We start from the raw sequence: 13,586 nt of genomic DNA, 5'->3' as shown, positions 1-13,586 counted from the left end.
TCAGTGTACTGTTTCTGGCTTCTTTGTTTTACCTCAGGTTTTTTTTTTTTTTAATTCCTCAGCCAAAGTCACATATTTCAAGCCTCAGCATCATCATAAATTATAATAACTGGTGATGAAAATCACTGCATTGTTCTTTATAAAAATTATCCTGCTTATTCTTGCAAGTTTTCCCTTTACAGGGGATTTTAAAATCAGCTTGGTCAATATAAAAATATTTTTAAATTCTAATTTCTAGATTATCACTAGTGTATGAAAAGTCGTGAGCCAATTTATCATTCTTTTAAAATGTATAACAATTTTCACTTGATTCTAATACTTAATCCTTGAGGAAGGAGACCAGTAGAACATCCTGCAGTAATAAAGAATTCAGTATCAGATTCCTGATTCCAACTTTAATTTCACCACATACAAACTCGAACACCACACTGAATATCTCTAGTTTTATTTTTTCCTCATGGATACCATTAGGGATGATATTAGTATTGGTGTAAGGTAAGACTAGTTTACTTCTGGTTGTAGGAAGGCCATCATAATTACCTTCAATACGCTTCACTTGGTGGGTTCTGATTAATTGCATAAATGTAGGATTAGTAATCACCCATCATCTTGAGATGAGAAAGAAAATACAAGAATTCTTGAGTCAGTCACTCTGAAGACATTTGTTATAGAAAAATGCTTCATTCAGAATAAGGAGGATCATTTCTTATGAGAAGCCCAAGATTTTCTGGGTGAGAAAAAACTGAAATCTCACCCCCAGCTGCTGAGACTTAAGTTAGGGACGGCTCAGCCAAAGCCCAGGGACAGAGGAGAGAAACAGCAGGTTAAGGAAAATCGGAAGGAGGGTGCCTGGATGTCTGTTAGCATCACTGATGCCATCTTGGGCTCATGCAGCTCCCGCCGTCCTTCTGCTGACCCTGCCCGGAACTGGCCTGTGCGGTGAATCACGTCTCTGTCATCAGGGTCTTGTAGTTAGTAGATATTGTTTAATAACCATTAGGACCAGGCAGCCTCTATGCTCTGTTAGTCCCCAAACAATAAGGAAAACCTTCCCTGATGTATTCCCATGTGACTAGTTACTCTTTCACAAATCTTAGGAAAATAGATTCCTATTTCCAACCCCCCACCCGCATACACCAGGTTAGCAACAAAATAGCCCCAGTGGCTCCTCAGAGGGAGGAGTGAGCTGTGAAGGCTTTGGAGCTCTGCTCTGTGAGTAAGTAAGGTGCTCCCTCCACCTTGGTAAAAAACGGACTTATTGATTATACCTAGCGGCCTCCTCATTTTTTGGTCTCAAGATGCCATCTCAGGTTGGTGAGCTGTTTTCATTCCTTCTGTCCTTCATCAGGGACACTAAGCCCCTGTCCCAAACTTGTTTTGATTCAGGCTTTGGCTAAGGAGCAAAGCCCTTCGACTTTCACTTACCCTGGAACTACGCTGTGTTTTATAGCACAAGAGTCAAGAACATGAGGCTTTATTGGTCATTAGACATCACCATGGCCTGGACAGGGCCCTGAGTCAGAAGGGTCATTCCTAGAGCACAGATAAAGCCCACTGTCAGACTCAGGGGGACCATCTTCTGTACAAACTGAGCCAAGTGACATGCTAGAATAGATCTCAGACACCTCTCAGCCCTCTGAAGGGAGGTGAGTCCTAAACCGTGCGATAGTTTTCCTTCTCGAAGTCCCATTCGGTTAAGCACAAGAGTGACTATCAGAAAAATAAAAGATTGTATCTTGACTGTACTTGTGCCTGAGTTGAAGTAGTGGATGGTACTAACTCCATGAAAGCAAAGGGGAAAAACGTCATCTAAACTATTCACAGTTTCCCATAGATCAAGTGCTCCATCAACTTTAATCATTCTTTTAGACTTTTATTTTTTTGAGGTAGACCATTTTTAAATCTTTATTGAATTTATCGCACTATTGCTTCTGTTTTATGTTTTGTCTTTCTGACCACAAGGCATGTGGGATCTTGGCTCCCCAGTCAAGGTTTGAGCCCACATCACCTGCCCTGGAAGGCCAAGTCTTAGCCACTGGACTGCAGGGGCATCCCATCTGTTCATTCTTATTTTTACTGTTATCATCGTTGTTCTTTTCTGGTCCTGCACCCATTAAGAGCTAACAAAAGAAACCCCTCCAGCTTTGCCTGGAACATTGTTAGTCATTGCTCCTGTTTATGTCACGGGCTTTCGAAGTCCAGCAAATATTTTAGTTAGTACTCAGATCAGAATTGAAGACTCTCTTCCACATGCAGTCGCCCTGATTGGACCTATAGAAGTAGCTCTGGGTCGCTTTTTATTCAGCCCACTGAAGTGCTGTTTGTTTTCTCCTTTCCAGGAACTTGCGAGGAGTCTCTTCTGAATCAGCCTTGAAGCTGTCTTACCTCCTCATCTTTGTTGTCTTCTTTTCTCAAGTGATACCGGGTAAATGGTCTCTGGCATTTCCCTGTCATGTCTGAGTTCAATTTCCTTTCTCCAATCTGCTCCACTTTCAAAAAGATACCCTGCTGTCCCCAAAGCAGCTCAGGGATGCTAATCTGGGAACAGCAGAAAAGGGAAGGTTACCAGCTGGGTTTGCAGAAGGCTGTCTGCCCTGGAGGCTTAGAGAAGAAACCCTGAAATCAATGGGAAAGAATGGAAACAAACCATCATCTGCTTTCTTTAAAGTCTAATATGAGGACATAGTCATATCATACATAGTCTCCTTTTTTAAACCTTCCACCTACTGACATCTGAGCTGATAGCAGTGCCTAAAGTTTACCATTTGCCTCATTCCAGATGCATTTTGTTCCTGGCTGCGGAGCAAGAAAAAAGAGGAAGCTTAGGGGTATTTTTTAGAAGGAGATAATTCATATAGGTAGAACCACAGCATTTTGGGAAAAAATACAGATGTATATTCTGCCCCATATCTTGAGCAAGGGGTGGCAGGGATGAGAAAAGAAGGGGAGGTAGGAGTCTGACCCCTGTGTGATCGCTCCTCACATCACAGAAGTGCTGACTGTCACAGGACAGCTCAGAGGGCAGTAAGATTACTTGGGTGTGCGGGGGCAGAGTGGTTGGTGTGGCTGAGAGGGGCTGGAGGGTCCCTGAGAGCCGGCGCCTTGCCCCCTGCAGGGAGTCTTGTCTTTTGGTGCCACGTTGTGCTCGGTGCCCACCGCCCTTCGTCCTCTGTCTCCCCTCACTCACTTCCTCCAGTCATCACATCACACCATGTGGTCGCTCAGTCGTGTCCGACTGTTTGTGACCCCATGGTCTGGCCAGGCTCCTCTGTCCATGGGATTCTCCAGGCAAGAATAATGGAGTGGGTAGCCATGCCCTCCTCCATGGGATCTTCCTGATGCAGGGATGTATCCCAGATCTCCCACATTGCAGGCAGGTTCTGGACCATCTGAGCCACCTAATGTAAATAACTCATCTGAGCAATGATTCCTCTCCTAGGTCTCACTGCTCAGGGCTCCCCATGCTTCCCAGGGTGTTAGCTCACAACACCTGACAGATAATGAGCTAAGCGAGCAGGGGCTGGATGGATACAGTAGCTCCCCCGATGCCCACCCCCAGACCCCGTCCTCCATTCTGCTTCTGGTCAACAAGCCGCTCTCTGCTGTGGGCCCACTGGGTACAGTCATCGATTCTGTGGCCTCACTCAGATGAGTGACCCCAAGTCAGCTTCCTCACTGGGCTAACTTTCAATCAGAGAGAAGGGGGTGTAGATTCCCTTCCTCCACTGGGCTTTGAGGGGATGTCCTGGGGAAGAATGAAGACAGAGCCGCAGAACTCCTCATGTGAGATTCTCGGCACAGCGCTAGGACATCCATGGGTCCCAGCGATGGGCGGTCCAGAGGTCAGAGCTCCTGGGTCACAGCTGCTGTGATGAAGCCCAGGGTGGCATGGGTGGGTATCAGGACAGCCTCCACGATGTGACACAGAGCTGCAGGTGCGAGGACCTGTGATGAGCAAGCTCTCTGCTGGAAGCCAAGTGCTAGCACCTTCCCTCCAGCCTGTGGGTAGAATGAGCAGTTCAAGAAAGTGGAAACAAGGTTGATGTCCATGAGTGGGCAGAGCGGGGAGTGTGAGCCTGCCACCAGCCCTGGCATTGACCCCACAGGGTGTTGACCCCTCAAGCCAAAGCCAATGAGAGCCAGCTCTCTGACCACTCAACCTGGGTTCCAAAGCTGGTGACCTCTACTAATGACCCAGAGTGGACAGGGTGGACTGGAGAGTCTATGGAGCCCTTGCTTATCTCCCCCACCTTCTAAGTGGCAGGAAAAGCAACGTCCTTCTGTGTTTTATTTTTGGCTGTGCTGGGCCTTTGCTGCTGAGCCTGGGCTTTCTCTAGTTGCAGTGACTGGGGGCGCCTCTCTAGTTGTGGTCCTCAGGCTTCTCATTGCGGTGGCTTCCCTTGTTGCGGGTCCTGGACTCTAGATCGCAGGCTCAGCCGTTTGGCACATGGGGCTTAGGTGCCCCGGGGCGTGTGGGATCTTCCAGGACCAGGGATCAAACCTGTGTCCCCTACACTGGCAGGTGGGCTCCCAGCCACTGGGCCACCAGAGAAGTCCAAACCAACCTTAGTCCTGGTTTGGAGCCAGGAGGGCTATTCCTTTTTCTCTTTTAGAAACCTCTCTCCCCTCAGCTTGGAGAATCCCAGGGTTGGTGGGGCCTGGTGGGCTGCCGTCTATGGGGTCGCACAGAGTCAGACACGACTAAAGTGACTTAGCAGCAGCAGCAGCAGCTCCCCTCAGCTGGTGTCCTGATCATTCTAGGCCCTTGAGGCCATTCTAGGTCCTAGGTCCATTCAGGGTCTTAATTTTTAGACCTTTAATCTTAATTGTAAGACTTATTTGAGAAACCCTGAAAGCAGGGGTATGTTCTTAGCCTGGGAATGGTGAGTGATCTTCAGAATATTGCTGACACTCTTCAAGTGCACGAGGCATATGTGTGAGTATGTTTGCAGATTTTAGTAAATATCTGAGGGCTGTGGTACCATCTTGTCTTCAGTGGGATCCCTTGCCAGGAAGATGAAAACACAAACTTACAAAATTTTAATATGCTATTTCCAAAAGACATCTGATAATGTCACAATGGCACATCTCAGAGGGCACAATAACAGGCTGTAAATGTCAGCCCAAGAGAGCTGTTTACAGTCTCTGATCCTAGTTTCCAAATTACAGCATAAAATTCCTATTCATAACAAATTTGAAATTCAGCCTATTCTCCTACTGAAAAAGCAAGTATAATAGGAAGGACAAAGTGAGGGAAAAGAGGTGCATAACACAGAATACTTTCCTGGCAGTGTATTTTGGGGATTTCTGGTTGGACTGAATTATTTCTTCCCCCGGATAGTAATCTCAAGACTTTCTTCCAAAAACAGACATTTTTGTTCTTTCTCTAGGTTGTGGACACAGTAGTAGAATGCTTAATTTGTGTGACTCTCACACAAGTGTGTGCCTGAGAAGAAAATAAATTGTCTTCATCACATGGTAAGCACCTCCGCTGTATGATGCATTCATGTTTGATGGAACTTCCTGAATGAAGTAAACTGAAGAATTCACGTTTAATGGATCATCCCTGAATTATTGGAAAGCTGAAGCCTCATTCTATCATTTTCTTTATTCATTGACTCTTCTGTCAACATCTATTGAATACCTACTATGTGCTAGAAACTGTACTGGTAGCTGAGGCCATGGGAACAAAGTCTATCCTCTTACTCAAGTTGGGTGAATGAAGGATATCTTCGCAGTGAAGGCCATGTGTGAGCTGAGACTGTAAAAAGCGAGTACAAATCAGGCAGGGAAAGTCGGAGGACAAGTAGCTGAAGTGAGTTCTAGTGTGAGGAGAACACAATACGCCAGAAAGACAACTGACGCTGTGTCAGGGGTTAGTTTGAGAACCAGGCTGAGATAAGATGAAACTCGAGAAAGTATGGCCAACGGGTGAAGGACTTGAGACACTAGAGAATTTGTCCTTCATCCTTTTAACAGAGAAACACGGAGAATTTTACATAGAGGTGTGACGAGGGATGGGAACATGGAGAGACTGGGAACTCAGAGGCCACTGAGATTGTCAGCAGCGACCACAGCCGCTTCAGGAAGCGGTTTGCTGTCTCTTGGGAAGTTAAGCACATGTTGACCACGTGGAAACCCATAAGCCAGGGGAAACACAGACGTCCTTCCACAAAGGGACACAAAACCTCGGTGACTTTCCATAGTATGACACACACACACACACACACACACACACACGCACACACTCAAAGCTCTTTCCCCCAGGCCATACATTTGTAGACATATATTAACAGGTTGGCTTTCCTGGGGCTCAGTGCTAAAGACTCTGCCTGCCAACGCAGGAGACACAGGAGATGCGGGCTCGATCCCTGGGTCAGAAAGATGTCCTGAAAGAGGAAAGGACAACCCACTCCAGTATTTTTGCCTGGAAAATCGCACGGATTGAGGAGCCTGGCACCAGGCTCCTTAGTCTGTGGCGTCACAGAAGAGTCGGACATGATTTAGCAACTAAACCCCACCACCAACAAAATTAGGCTGCGGGGAACATCCATTTCAGCAGTCACAGGAGCAGAGACTGAGGGCTAGGAAAGGCAAGGCCTGTCCAGCGTGAGTCAGCTAACGAGTGGTGTGACCAGACGTCCAGCCAACCTTCCCATCCAGTTCATGACCTCGTGCACTCAGAAAGACCCCACGGGACCCGAGTGAGCAGCGGCTCTTTTTAAGCAGGACTCAGCGGCGGGGAGTGTCTCGCGCTGCTGTGGGCGCTCCGATGCTGAAGCTAGAGTCTGCAGCAGTGTTTCTTCCGACTCCGGCACTCTCCAGGCAGGATGACACACCCGTGGGTGTTCTGGTACCTGCAGGCACCACCCATTTTCTCACATTCAAGGTTTTTCTTTTTTCCTTTCCCTATAAAGGAAGGGGAGGTGGAAAAGAAACAAATAAGTGAGGCATGTGTAACTAAAGCTACCAGAATTCGTCTTGTACAGCAAGGAACTCCAAATTACAGTCCACAGGGACACAACTGGCACCCTTCTTGGTCTGGTGTGACCTACCAGCTTAGAGTGTTTTTCCATACTTTTTTAAATTGTAGAAAAGCTGAGAAGGGGCCATAAATTGTTCTATAGGAAGGTGATCGTGTTCATTCATTTAAACAGGGTCTATGGGGCTTCCCCTAGGCTTCCCTGATGGCTAATCTGGTAAAGAATCCGCCTGCCAATGCAGGAGACATAGGAGATGCAGGTTTGATCCTTGGGTCAGAAAGATCCCCTGGAGAAGCGAGTGGCAACCCACTCCAGTATCCTTGCCTGGAGAATCCCATGGACAGAGGAGCCTGGTGGGCTACAGTCCATGGGGTCGCGAAGAGTTGGATGCGACTGAAGTGACTTAGCACACACGCATACCAGGTAAATCATTGATATTTTTCTCCACCTCTTCCTTCTCTCCACTCGGTTTTGCTTTACAGTGTCCATATCCCTCTTTTTCTTTATATGTAAATCTCCAAAGTAACAAGTCCTGTTTTATTATCTCACACTCTCAGCGCCTAGAACACGCCTGGCATAGAGCAGGTAGCCAGACATTTGTTTCTATGAACAGGTCCCAGTATGAAAGAGTCAACATACAGGTGAATGAAAAAATGGATGAATGGAGGGAGTCAGGGAGGGAAGGAGGGAAGGAAGGAAGGCTAGGGCATAATCCTTAGGGTTTTGAGGGTCTGGAGAGAGCCCATTAAGTTGCTTTATCCCAAAGTGTTCCTGAGCACAAGCACCCACGCACCCATTCCCAACAGAACAGGTCAAAGCAGGTCATAATACGCCATGGTCTCTAACCTTCACTCACCCACCTCTCTTCCATCTCACATGAACTATATGTTCTGATGTTTTTCTCTCTGTCCTGAGGCAACTTAGCAATAAAATGTTTTCACTTTTAATCTTTTGATCAGCATTTGAATCTTTCACTAAGTGGAGATCTATTTTAGTTTAGTGACATCAACCTAAAAATAGAGTGAGTGTTTGTAGCAAGCTGTTTAAATAAGTCTTACTTAATCTTATAGAATAGCTGTGAGGGTTTTACTTCCTTGGCCCAAGCAACAATACTTTTATAATAATAGAAAAGAAAGTATAGATTAAAAGCAATTGGCTACATTTCTCTCTTGTACTTTTATACTGAAAGTGATCGTTTACACTGACTCCCTAAATGTTACGCATCTATTCCCACCCCTTCTTCAACCACAGATGTCTCTCTCTCTCTCCTGGAAACCTACCTTGCACTTGGCTCCTCTGCCCGTTTCAGGTGGACTGCGGCAGACACCTGAGAGCCCCTGTCCATGGCTACACAATTAGGGGCCAGGTCAACAAAGGGCAGAGGAAGGGGTGAGTGAGGTCACACAGGATGCCTCATGATCCCCGTTGGCAAGAGTCATCCTGGCGGAGAGGTGGGGGACCAGGCAGACTCAATGACATTGTTGCCACCAAAATCTTGGTTTTCTCTGCCCACTGGAGCCAAATAAAATTTGCAGAGACAGAGTTTGGGGCAAACAGAAAGATGGCTTTAATCCTTAAGTCAGAAGAAGGGAGAACACGATAGGCTCCTACCTCAAGGAGCCAGTCTCCCCTCCATCGGGAATCCAGGGGATCAAAAGTCAGGGGTGGGAGATACGGGACAAAAGGTGTAGGGGTCCTGAATTCTCTCTTTCTCACTGTTTGGAAACAGCCAATAGGCCAGTGTCCGGTAGCTAGGTATTTGGGTCTGGCAGTTGGTCCCGGTAGTTGGGTCCATTGTCCTTTGGGGATTTCCTGGTGACTTTCTTCCTGTAATACAAAAGGGGGAAAGCAAACCACTACGGGGTGGCTTCCAAAGAGAGCGCACCATAAAGTTAAGCATCAACATGAGGTTAAAATAGAGCAAAGAGAGGAAACAAACTACAAGGGGAGGTTTATGATGCCATAAAGTTAAGTATCAGGATGTGGCTAGAATACGTTAAAGGATAACAGATGCAGAGTGTGGCTCCTGCAGAGTTAGAGGGCAACAGGTACAGATGTAGTTTGCATAACAGGTTAGTCTTCTGAAAAGAAGAAACTTAGTTATCAATGCAGACTGTTGATTGCTAGCAAAGTAATGCTCAAAATCCTCCAAGCTAGCCTTCAACAATAAATGAACTGAAAGCTTCCAGATGTACAAGCTAGATTTAGAAAAGGCAGAGGACCCAGAGATCAAATTGCTAGCATCTGTTGGACCATAGAAAAAGCAAGACATTTCCAGAAAACATCTACTTCTGCTTCATTGACTATGCTAAAGCCTTTGAGTGTGTGGATCATAATAAACTGTGGAAAATTCTGAAAGAGAAGCTAATACCAGACCACGTGACCTGCCTCCTGCAAAACCTGTATGCAGGTCAAGAAGCAACAGTTAGAACTTGACATGGAATAGCAGATTGGTTCCAACTGGGAAAGTAGTAAGTCAAGGCTGTATATTGTCACCCTGCTTATTTAACTTCTGTGCAGAGTTCATCATGCAAAATGCCAGGCTGGATGAAACACAAGCTGGATCAGGATTGCTGGGAGAAATATCAATAACTTCAGATTGCAGATGATACCACCCATGTCCCCTCCCTCCCGAAACTTCATCCCATCTCCTTCCCCATCCGACCCTTATAGCTGGTTGCAGAGCCCCTGTTTGAGTTCCCTGAGTCACTCAGCAAATCCCCACTGGCTAGCTATTTTGCATGCGATATTGTAATAGGTGGCTTACTAACAATAGACCCTTACTTCTCAGTTTTGGAGGCTGGAAGCTCCACGATCAAGACAGAGCAGGTGGCTGGTGGACAGCAGTCTCCCTGTGTCCTCAGAGGGCACAAGGGGTGAGCCATCTCTCTGGGGTCTCTTTCATAAAGGCCCTCATTCCACCCAGGAGGGTCCCACCCTCATGACCAAATCACCTCCCAAAGGCCCTGTCTGCTAACACCATCCCCTTGGTGACCTCAGCTTGCACTGAGGGAAGAGTTAGTGCAAAGACCAGAGAGCTTCTCACACGTACAGCGTGCACCAGCAAGGCTCTTGGTTTAAGGAGCAAACCCTCTGAAGAAACTGCACGCAGGCTGAGGTCAGTATGCGAGCCGCACCCCCCCCCCCACCGCCGCGGTCTCTGTGTTCCTTGCTGTGTTGTCTTCATTGAACTGTGCTTTCTGCAGGACTTGTTTTTCCGTGGCATCTAGGTGCATCATATCATGTCCACACAGAGAGGCATGCTTTGTCCACGTCAACTCTGTCATTCAGTTGATGACAATTTGTGAAGCAATGTGTCATCTCAATGCCCAAGCACATACAGGAATAGGGCAAGTCCATGCCTATAGCGATCTTATAGCCCAAAAGGGAATCAGAAGGGTATCCACGAGCGCACAAGGCAGGAGTAAGAAGCACAAACCAAATGGAAGTGAGGGCTGCAGGGGGACAGAGGAGGGGGGTTTCCTCTTGGAGCGGGGGCAGGGGTTTCCTACGGGACTGGTGTGCTGGTGATTCTAGACCCCTGGGGTGCATGTTTGAGGGGAGACACGGGGAAGGTCAGGGTGCCCTGGGCCGGGAAGCAGGAAGGACAACAGGCAGAGGGGCTGGGGAAGGTAGGCCCCCAAGGAACAGGGGGCCACACCTCTGGGAGCACAGAGCACCCCACCACGATTCCCTAGCGGTTCCTGTGGGGAGCTCAGAGAGCATCTTCAGGGATTTCGGAATTCACCTGGAATCAGACACCACACAACAACCTCAATGACCAGTGGGCAAGATTCTTTAACTTTGAACAAAATTTATTCTGGTTTAAATTTTAGACGCTCTGTCTAAGGACGCAGTTTCTGACTCCGCATCGGTCCCGGCCGCGTCTTCGCCTTCTGTTACTTCAGTCTGCAGCATTTTACTGGGGGCCCGAAACAGGTGCCAATCTGTCTCATGGTTCGAGGGCACCTGGTCAGCACACAGATGCCTTTCTTCCAACGGCAGCTTAGACTATCTGTTACTCCTTGAGTAAATCCTGAAAAGAGAACAAAGAGGGATAAACGTGTCAGCAGGAAAGCGGCATCTTGAGAAGGCCAGCTGTGTCCCCTCTGAGCAAGGCCCTGGGGCTTTCTGTGCTGAGATGTGGACACGGCTTCATGACAACAAGATGTGAGTCCAGGACCCCGTGGCTCAGCTTCCAGACAGACGCTGACCCTGCCCAGGCTCTGGTGGACCCTCATGTTTCCAGAACCAGAGGCCGAGGGACTGGGGCGTGATGACCCCGGTTGTGTGCGGGGTCAGCTCCACCACGAGGGCAAAGACCGGGAAGCTCTGCTGCATCCACCCTCCCGCCAGGAGTCAGAAGCGGCCCGCGGGGGTCTATCTTCACCCTTTAGTTTTCCACCTCATGGAGTCAGTCAAGCAGTGGAGCTGAGATAGGAGGAAAAGATGCCGCTGAAAGTGTAAGAACTGTTTAAAGAGAGCTTACTCTCACAGGAACTTACAGCTGACGGTGACGATGGCTCAGAGGAAAAGTTTTGTACCATTGTCTCCACTGACTCGGATCGCTCCCAGCGCTGGTGCGAGTCAGCCCCTCTCCTCCTCCCTGTGTGGTTTCCTCCTGACCAGCCGCCTTCCCGTCCTCCTCACACCCCTCTCTCTCTTTTGGCCACAAGGCACCTCTGGTCCCTCTCTAGTTCCTCCCCGAGGGATTGAACCCAGGCCCCGGGCACTGAGAGGCCGTCTTCCTTACTCCCCTGTCCTCTCTCCCTGCCACTGTGCTAAGAGTTGGGTTACAGCCATAAACAACACTGACCAGACAAGGGCTTTTCAAGTTGATTTCTGACACTTAATCAGGTGTCTCAGTGTCTCCGCATCCTCTCTCTCCCTTCCTCCCTCCCTCCTTCCTTCCTACATATTTTCATCCAATTTCTGGAAATATCAAGGGTAAGATGAACATTAGACAGCCGATCCTGCACACTGCTTTGGATGCGCTGCCTCCCAGCTGTGGAGCGAGGGTCGCATCATCAGCGACGTGTCCTGCGAGGAGACTCAGCCCGGAGCGTCTCAAGGGCAGCCTCTGAAGCCCAGGCTCGGCCTGACTCTCCTCTGGACTTCTCCGGTCACCTAGAGCCACCACCCTTCAAATAGAAAGATTTATAAAGCAACATTCTGCGCTTCTGTCATGGGACAAAATCAAATATCTTGCTTTTACGAAAAAGAAAAAAAGGAGAGTCACTTATCAGAGGCATCTTCGGTTTCCTCCTCATGAAACCAGTGAGGAGACGGGCTCAGAAGCTTTGGCTCGCTAGAGTGGCTTAGAAACAGCCAGAAATTTTGCAGGACAGTTCTCAGACCCCTCTCGCTACTAAGGACTCAGCGGTGGCTTCTCAGAAGCATCAAATGCGGTGGGTTTAGTCTGACCACGTGTAGATGAGGGTAGCAGGACAGAAGGAGGTAGAAACAGGAGAGAGAGCCCGCGACTCCCCCAGGGGCTCCCACGAGCTCACCTGACCCAGCAGACAGGACCACGAAGAAGAGCACGAGGAGCAGGTGATGGAGCCTCATGTTGGCGTCACGAGCTCTGCAGCTGATGCTGGAGAAGAGGCTGCGAATGCCGCTTTATAAAGGTCCCAGGTTCCGGGAGGAATTCCGTGTTGGCTGTGGATTTGGTTATTAGAAATTGGTTAACTGAGCCTCTTCCCTGTATGTCATGGGAGTGGCCTTTATAGCACAAAGCAGGGGCAATCACTCTTATGCTAATGAGGCTGTGGAAAACCCAGAAAAAGCTTTTTCTGCTGCCCTTTTGACCAGAAGCTTCTCTCTGGCAGTCAGTTCAGCTGATGGGCAGGGGTGTGGCAAGGGGCACAGACTTGCCTGTCTCCCCTGGCAGGGGCACAGACTTCTTGCTGAACTTTCGCTTACCTGCTCCCCAGCCCCACCCTCGCCCCTCCAGGGCTTTGAATCTGTCCACTGTTTTCCTGTGCAGAAGGAAATGGCAACCCACTCCAGTAGTCTTGCCTGGAAAATTCCATAGATGGAGGACCCTGGTGGGCTATAGTTCATGGGTTGCAGAGAGTCAGACATGACTGGGCGACTTAACTTTCTTTATTTCTATAGTTCCTTTTGGGCTGGAAGAAGCACAAGCTGGAATCAAGATTGCCGGGAGAAATATCAATAACCTCAGATACACAGATGATACCACCCTTATGGCAGAAAGTGAAGAGGAACTCAAGAGCCTCTTGATGAAAGTGAAAGAGGAGAGTGAAAAAGTTGGCTTAAAGCTCAACCTTCAGAAAACTAAGATCATGGCATCCAGTCCCATCACTTCAAGGCAGATAGATGGGGAAACAGTGAAAACAGTGTCAGACTTTATTTCGGGGGGCTCCAAAATCACTGCAGATGGTGATTGCAGCCATGGAAATAAAAGACACTTACTCCTTGGAAGGAAAGTTAGGACCAATCTAGATAGCATATTGAAAAGCAGAGATATTACTTTGCTAACAAAGGTTCATCTAGTCAAGGCTATGGTTTTTCCAGTGGTCATATATGGATGTGAGAGTTGGACTGTGAAGAAGACTGAGCGCCAAAGAATTGATGCTT

The 13,586-nt window shown here is 48.1% G+C and overlaps 1 protein-coding gene across 1 annotated transcript; it reads right to left on the bottom strand.

Annotated features, from left to right (window-relative positions):
* Positions 1 to 10,777: 10,777 nt before the first annotated feature.
* On the bottom strand, positions 10,778 to 12,819 carry LOC138430870 (beta-defensin 2). The gene is made up of 2 exons (XM_069572894.1): positions 12,494 to 12,819; positions 10,778 to 11,019 (listed from the first exon to the last, which is right to left on the bottom strand). Exons 1-2 carry the CDS (start codon positions 12,549 to 12,551, stop codon positions 10,883 to 10,885), a joined length of 195 nt encoding a protein of 64 aa, XP_069428995.1. The 5' UTR covers positions 12,552 to 12,819; the 3' UTR covers positions 10,778 to 10,882.
* Between the last annotated feature and the right edge of the window lie 767 nt (positions 12,820 to 13,586).

This window comes from Ovis canadensis, chromosome 26 (assembly GCF_042477335.2).
Source record: "Ovis canadensis isolate MfBH-ARS-UI-01 breed Bighorn chromosome 26, ARS-UI_OviCan_v2, whole genome shotgun sequence".
In the NCBI taxonomy this organism is placed as follows: domain Eukaryota; kingdom Metazoa; phylum Chordata; class Mammalia; order Artiodactyla; family Bovidae; genus Ovis; species Ovis canadensis.
Note: the sequence above shows the minus strand (reverse complement) of the source record. Positions and strands in the feature narration are given on the sequence as shown.